We start from the raw sequence: 6,625 nt of genomic DNA, 5'->3' as shown, positions 1-6,625 counted from the left end.
GGGGGACTGAGGGGGGTAGGCGGAGGAATGTCGCCGGCTGGGCGCTCACGTGGGTGCGTGGGCGCGGAGAAGGCCGGCTGTGCATCCGGCGTGGGCAGCTCGGAGCAACCTCGCTCCTCCCGCTGGGTCCCCAAGCCCGCTTTCCCCAGCCCGGCCTCGGTCACCCCAGTCATCACTTCGGCGCTCCGACTCCAAGTCCCCGCCCCCACTTCTTGCTCCACACGTCCCCCTCCTCCAGTCTCCGCCTTTCTGTCTCTCCGCGGCGGCGTCTCCACAGCCGACGGAGAGGCCCAGGCGCCCGCCCCCCGCCCCCGGCCCCCGCCCCCGGCTCTGCCCACGCCCTCCTCCCGCCCCACAGCCAGCGCCGCGCGGGGCCCCGCTCCCCGTGCGTCCTGTGGGGGTGGAGGCGCGGAGAGGCGGCAAGCGCAGCCGGGGAGTGGGGGGGGCAGAGGCACAGACAGAGTCGCGGAGGCTCGGAGAGAGGAGACGTGGAGGGAGGGACGGAGCCCGGACAGCGGCGGACACGGCCTCGCACGCCGGGAAGAGCGCAGCGCGCACCAGGCGCCGCACGCCGGGCACGGAAAGGGGCAGCCCCGGTGGTCTCCGGCCGTCCATGCACAGAGCGCCCTCCCCCACAGCCGACCAGCCGCCGGGCGGAGGGGACTGCGGCCGCCGGACCCCGCAGTCCAAACCCAAGTTAGTGGGCAAAGGGAAGCGGCGGGGAGTGGAGATGGGTGGAGCTGGACTCGGGAAAGGGGTCCGGAGGGCGGAGGTCGCCGAGAGGACGAGGGGAAGCGGTACGGGGGTGGGGGGTGGAGACTGATGGAAAACGGAGTGAGTTCAAATTACGGGGCCCTGGGAGCAGGCAGCGATCTGAGGAACCTGGATATAAAAGAATACTACCTGATTCTCTATCTTCCGTTTACTCTGTGGGCATGACCTAGCATGTGAGCCCTCTCAAAGAATGTGGGAGCCCCCAAGCGCCAGGGGAAGCCCTGGAGCTCTAGCTGGCAACAGTGCCGGGGGAGGGCCGCTCGGCTGGCTCAGTCTGTCGTTGGCACGGAGCGCATGGGGACCGGGATCTGGGAGAAGCCGGTGCCTTTCAGCCAAGAGAGCATCAGCGAGTCTGGAGAAGCAGGGGTTTGCCTTAGGCGTTTTTACCCATTTCTGTGCCTTTATTTACAAAGTGGGGAGGGGAGTTTCGGCGTGCAGCCCTTCCTTCAAGAGGCCTTGAGCCGCTCCCCGACTCCACTTGAGATGTGGGTGGAAAATGAGGGAGAGGTAGGCGGGAGCCCCCCCGGCAGTTTTCGCCCACAGACGCTACCACGGTAGGAGTGTGTGTGGGCAGAACAGGCCCAGAGCAGAACAATTGAGGCACTCCTCCCCTCCCCACTGAATTGAAGGGACCGGCCTGCCTACCTAGTAGGTGGGGAAGGTCACTGCTGGGAGAGGAGCCAACTGGGGGCACTGGAGGGGAGGGCAAGTCCTGGGAGGAAGAGGAAGAGTGTGCTAAGAATGCCTAACCCCTGGGAAAAGCTGTGGGTAACTTAGAGGAACAGGGGTCCACCAGACTCGCAGAGTGGGAAAAAGCAGGGAAGGGGCCACACCCCTCCCTCTCAGCCACACGGGGAGGACGCCATCAGAAAGTGAAGCTGGCCTGCAGTGGTCTCAGATGTCTACTATGGGAAGGACAGGGGCTCTAAATTCACCTCTGTGTGAGATGTCACCTTGAGTAATGGCAAGTCTGCTGATGTTTAGAATGGAAGGTAAGACCCTTGTTTTGGAGCATAGGGAGGTCTAGCCATTTGGGAGGTGCTGGCTAGTCTCAGTGCTCAAGGTCTCCTTGTCTCATGCCAGAAAGATAAAAGCTGAGTATGAGTGCGAAGAGCTACTTAATGCACGTACTGGGCTGGCTTTGGTTGGGTACTTCTTTTGAGTCTGAGATGGCACTGGCATATTTGTGCCTCTGAGCAGTGCCTGATTTTCATAGTCTGCCTGGGGCCTGGGCACTGAACAGAGAGCACTCAAAAGAAAAAGAAGAAAAGCAGGCAGGAAGAAGACAATTGAGTGTGGGTTGGTACCCAGGAGGCGGACTTGCACTGATTGCCCCTCTCTTTCTCTGGTGCGCCTCCTTCTCAGGCCTAGTACCCGAGCCATGGCACTGCCTCGGACATTGGGGGAGCTGCAGCTGTACCGAGTCCTGCAGCGCGCCAATCTTCTTTCCTACTACGAGACCTTCATCCAGCAGGGAGGGGATGATGTGCAGCAACTGTGCGAGGCGGGTGAGGAGGAGTTCTTGGAGATCATGGCACTCGTGGGCATGGCCACCAAGCCCCTCCATGTCCGACGCCTACAGAAGGCCCTGAGAGAGTGGGCCACCAATCCAGGGCTCTTCAGCCAGCCAGTGCCTGCGGTGCCCGTCTCCAGCATTCCACTCTTCAAGATCTCTGAGACTGCAGGCACCCGGAAAGGGAGCATGAGCAATGGGCATGGCAGCCCAGGGGAAAAGGCAGGCAGTGCTCGCAGTTTTAGCCCCAAGAGCCCCCTCGAACTTGGAGAAAAACTGTCACCACTGCCTGGGGGACCTGGGGCAGGGGACGCCCGAATTTGGCCAGGTCGGAGCACTCCAGAATCTGATGTTGGGGCAGGAGGAGAAGAGGAGGCTGGCTCACCTCCCTTCTCCCCACCTACAGGGGGTGGAGTCCCTGAGGGGAATGGGGCTGGGAGTTTGACAGCAACTGGGGCTGGGGGTAGTCCAGATAGACTGGAGCCAGAAATGGTACGCATGGTAGTGGAGAGTGTGGAAAGGATCTTCAGGAGCTTCCCGAGAGGGGATGCTGGGGAGGTTACGTCTCTGCTGAAGCTGAACAAGAAGCTGGCACGGAGTGTGGGGCACATCTTTGAGATGGATGATAATGACAGCCAGAAGGAGGAGGAGATCCGCAAATACAGCATCATCTATGGCCGCTTTGACTCTAAGCGGCGAGAGGGCAAGCAGCTCAGCCTGCATGAGGTGAGGACCCTACCCTCCCAGGATTGCTCTTGGTTCCCAGGCCTCAAGCTACTCACCTGTGAGTCTTCACACTCCCCAAGTCTATTTCATTACTCCTTGACTAGAACCCCAGCCCTATCCCCTTACCCCAAACCTAACTACTATGGTGCTTCCGTCTTCAACTGAGGAGGCAGCAGAGAGCTCACCTATCCAGCTCCATGCCGCTCAGGACTCCACAGGAGTGGAGGAGCCCTCAAGCATTCCTAGGAAGCTGTGGGTGCTGACTTCTGTCTTCCTCCCTCAGAAAGCTCCTACATAGTGTCAAAACCCAAACAAGCATCTGATGGGTGGGCCTCATTTGTCTGATGGTGAAAAGTTGTGAGGAGGTCTGGGGAAGGCAGTAGGGAGTTAGGATTCTGACTGCTCTGGCGGTCCTCTCCACAGCTGACCATCAATGAGGCTGCTGCTCAGTTCTGCATGAGGGACAACACGCTCTTACTGCGAAGAGTAGAGCTCTTCTCCTTGTCACGCCAGGTAGCTCGAGAGAGCACCTACCTGTCCTCCTTGAAGGGATCCAGGTGAGACTTCCTTTTCCAGGTTCTTCTTAGATTAGAATCTTGCCAACGAGCTGGGTCATGTGCTAATCTCCAGTTCAGGTGCCTCCAGGCCTGCTTCCCACCCATCTGCATGTCCTGCCTTTTGGGAAATTCACTTTTCTGGGGTCTGGTCCCTTCTCCCATCCATCTCAGATGTTCTCTGACACCACTCCCTGCCCCCCCACGCCCCGCCAACAATAGTGCTTGAGTCTTGCTCAGCTAGCTTCTTTCTAGGGTCTTGAAATAATGCATACCAGATTATGTACCCTCTCTATAATATGTTCTTCCTCAGTCTCATTCTCATTTTTCTCTATCTTTGCAGGCTCCACCCTGAAGAATTGGGAGGCCCCCCACTGAAGAAGCTGAAACAGGAGGTGGGTTTTCCAGGGTGCATGTAGGGGGTTAGGGCAGCCTTCCCTAGTCCCCTCCCTTGCTAGGTCCTCATTTCCTCATTTGGGGTATTTACAGGTTGGAGAGCAAAGTCATTCTGAAATCCAGCAGCCTCCTCCAGGCCCCGAGTCCTATGCACCCCCATACCGCCCCAGCCTGGAAGAAGACAGCGCCAGCCTGTCCGGCGAGAGTCTAGATGGACATTTGCAGGGTGAGTGTACATCAAAACACTTCCCTCCTGTGGGGGGTGGAGTGGTTGGAAGGCATGGGAGGAGGGAGCCAGGAGGCAAACTGCCTGGAACAGGGTTGGGAGACCTGGCTGGTTGGGAGTATAAAGGCCTGGACCTATGAGTCTGGCTGTGTGGTTGAGGGTGGGGGTTCTGTTGACTGTAGTCCCTTACCTGACCAGTGCCCATGCCCACAGCTGTGGGGTCATGCCCAAGGCTGACGCCGCCCCCTGCTGACCTGCCTCTGGCATTGCCAGCCCATGGGCTGTGGAGCCGCCATATCCTGCAGCAGACACTGATGGATGAGGGGCTGCGGCTAGCCCGCCTCGTCTCCCATGACCGAGACCGCGTGGGCCGCCTCAGCCCCTGTGTGCCTGCAAAGCCGCCTCTTGCAGGTGAGGCAGCCAGCAGTGCTGTCCCTAAGCACCCCTACCACCCAGGCCCTGTGTAGCAATTTTGGTGTCTTGGGGCCAGGTGAGAGGAGGAGGGATGTAGTCAGCAGGACAGTAGGATGGTGGGGCCCCTGCTAACCAGGACTTGGGTTGAGAAGAGGAGGACCTCGCCGGACTGCTCTATGGGGGAGGGTCTGACCTTAATAGAAATCCGTGAAGGGTGCGCTGGGGTGAGTAGGAAGACAGAGAATAGGGGATGAAGGAGAGAGCAGGAGGAGGGTCACCAGGGAGGGAAGCTTGAAGAGAACTTCTACTAATGCAGGAGAGCAGAGCAGGAAGAGTTGGGGTGGGGCTGCCTAGCCTGGAAGTGGAGGAACCCAAAGAGGGGTACTTTGTGTATGGATGAGGAAAGGGGGAGTAGGCCAGCAGAGGGCTAGGCAGCGGCTGGGCTGAGAGTGACGCAGCAGACAAAGCCACCAACCCTGGCTTGGTATTTTTAAACTGTGCGTGGGTGGGAAGTGGGGGCGGGGACTGGAAGGGGGGCTCTTGGGGGAGGAGCTGGGAGGCTGGCTTCCTGTGTTCCCCCTGACTTGGCTTCTAAGAAACTTGGGGGGCATTGTTTGGTGGGTGGGGCCTGGGAGGGGGCCAGAGATGAGTGGGGGTGGCAGAGCCTGGAATGGGGGGAGGGGGAGAGGTCAGAGCCAAGTCGCCCCCACAGCTCCTGACAGAACCAGAAATTCCAGCAGAGTGGAGGCGGGAGAGACAGAGAGAGACACATACAGAGACAGAGAGCTAGCTACACACAGCCAGAAAGAGGAGGGGGTACATACACTTGGATATGGAGCCCCCTCCAAATATACGCAGTGGGCAAGAGTCAGTAACGCAGTAAATCAAGCTCATCTTTGCCGCCTTCTCTACCCCTGCCTCTGTTCTCAACCACCTCTCTCTGCAGCATCATGCCCCCAGCCTCCTAACCTACCACTTCTCCCTACAGAGTTCGAGGAAGGACTACTGGACAGATGCCCTGCCCCAGGAACCCATCCAGCTCTGGTGGAAGGTCGCAGGAGCAGTGTGAAAGTGGAGGCTGAGGCCAGTCGGCAGTGAGGGGTGGACTGGTGTCTTCAGACCCAGGTCCCCGGACTTCTGGCTCCCACAGATCACCTATAATCTCGATCCCTGGCATCTAGTCACAACCCTGGATAGTTCCGCTGCCCTTCTCCTGCCTCCCCACCTGCTCCATGGACGTAGGACTATGGGGCTTTAAGCAATAACGAGCAAGGGCCTGGCAAGAGGACACAAGGAGGGTGCGTGCTGCCCTTCACCCTTGCCCAGAGCACAGGGGCAAGGACTGCCTCCAGGGCATCTGGGGTTCTCCCCTCCCTTATACAACACCACTCCCATTCTCTCTAATTTGAACCAGTAGTGTGAGAAGTTGGATTCAGTTTGGACATGGGGGAAAGGGGGACTTCCCTGGGAGGGTCCAGCAGCTGAATATGGAAGTGTTTCCCCCCAGAACTGGGGGCCTGGGAACACTGGACCTATTCCTCATCTCCTCTGTTCCCCCATTTTTGTGCTTCTAGTTTGTTTCTTTAATTTAACAAGTGCTGCAGTTTACCCGCCCATCCCCATCTTTCCCCTAAGTCCTCAGCAGTTCTGTTCTTCCTGTACTGCCCTCTCTGGAGGGGGGTGGATATGGGGTCCCCTTCATTGGTCCCCTTCATTGGTCCCCACAGGAGACCTGGGTTGGACTCAGTGTCTCCCTCAGCATTTCCCTCAGCTGGGGGCTAGACCGCAGCACCTGTTCGAGCAGTTAGAGCGTCTTTCTTTTCAGATTGTGTACAGTAGATTATTTATTTTGTTATTTTGGAATAAAATTTATTTTATGGCTTAGGATCTATGACCCCCAAGAGGGAGAAAGGGTGGCACAGGATGGGGGCGTGTAGGAAAACTGGCTGTGGCTGGAGAAATAGAAAGGAAGCAGCTGGGGAGGGCCTCTAATACATGGAGAGAGAACCACACACCTGGGTC

The 6,625-nt window shown here is 58.4% G+C and overlaps 1 protein-coding gene across 3 annotated transcripts; it reads left to right on the top strand.

Annotated features, from left to right (window-relative positions):
* Nucleotides 1-358: 358 nt before the first annotated feature.
* Nucleotides 359-6,490, top strand: NAB2 (NGFI-A binding protein 2). Of its 3 annotated transcripts, none has more exons than XM_016128406.2 (7): nucleotides 359-696; nucleotides 2,140-3,013; nucleotides 3,437-3,570; nucleotides 3,911-3,962; nucleotides 4,057-4,189; nucleotides 4,403-4,600; nucleotides 5,592-6,490. In XM_016128406.2, exons 1-7 carry the CDS (start codon nucleotides 614-616, stop codon nucleotides 5,699-5,701), a joined length of 1,584 nt encoding a protein of 527 aa, XP_015983892.2. In that variant the 5' UTR covers nucleotides 359-613; the 3' UTR covers nucleotides 5,702-6,490. The 3 variants fall into 3 exon arrangements, with proteins under 3 accessions (XP_015983892.2, XP_036091705.1, XP_036091704.1); XM_036235811.1 differs by lacking the exon at nucleotides 359-696 and adding an exon at nucleotides 819-1,766; XM_036235812.1 differs by lacking the exon at nucleotides 4,403-4,600 and having other exon boundaries at nucleotides 360-696.
* The last annotated feature ends 135 nt before the right edge of the window (nucleotides 6,491-6,625 follow it).

This window comes from Rousettus aegyptiacus, unplaced genomic scaffold (assembly GCF_014176215.1).
Source record: "Rousettus aegyptiacus isolate mRouAeg1 unplaced genomic scaffold, mRouAeg1.p scaffold_m13_p_2, whole genome shotgun sequence".
Taxonomy (NCBI): domain Eukaryota; kingdom Metazoa; phylum Chordata; class Mammalia; order Chiroptera; family Pteropodidae; genus Rousettus; species Rousettus aegyptiacus.
The sequence above is the reverse complement of the archived record's forward strand: the minus strand, read 5'-3'. Positions and strand labels throughout refer to the sequence as shown.

Excerpts from the sequence above, each read along its gene's own strand:
- NAB2 (XM_016128406.2), top strand. The coding sequence starts at position 614 with ATGCACAGAGCGCCCTCCCCCACAGCCGACCAGCCGCCGGGCGGAGGG. Across the intron at positions 3,014-3,436 it reads AGCAGCTCAGCCTGCATGAG|CTGACCATCAATGAGGCTGC; the intron begins GTGAGGACCCTA and ends TCCTCTCCACAG. Across the intron at positions 3,963-4,056 it reads TGAAGAAGCTGAAACAGGAG|GTTGGAGAGCAAAGTCATTC; the intron begins GTGGGTTTTCCA and ends GGGTATTTACAG.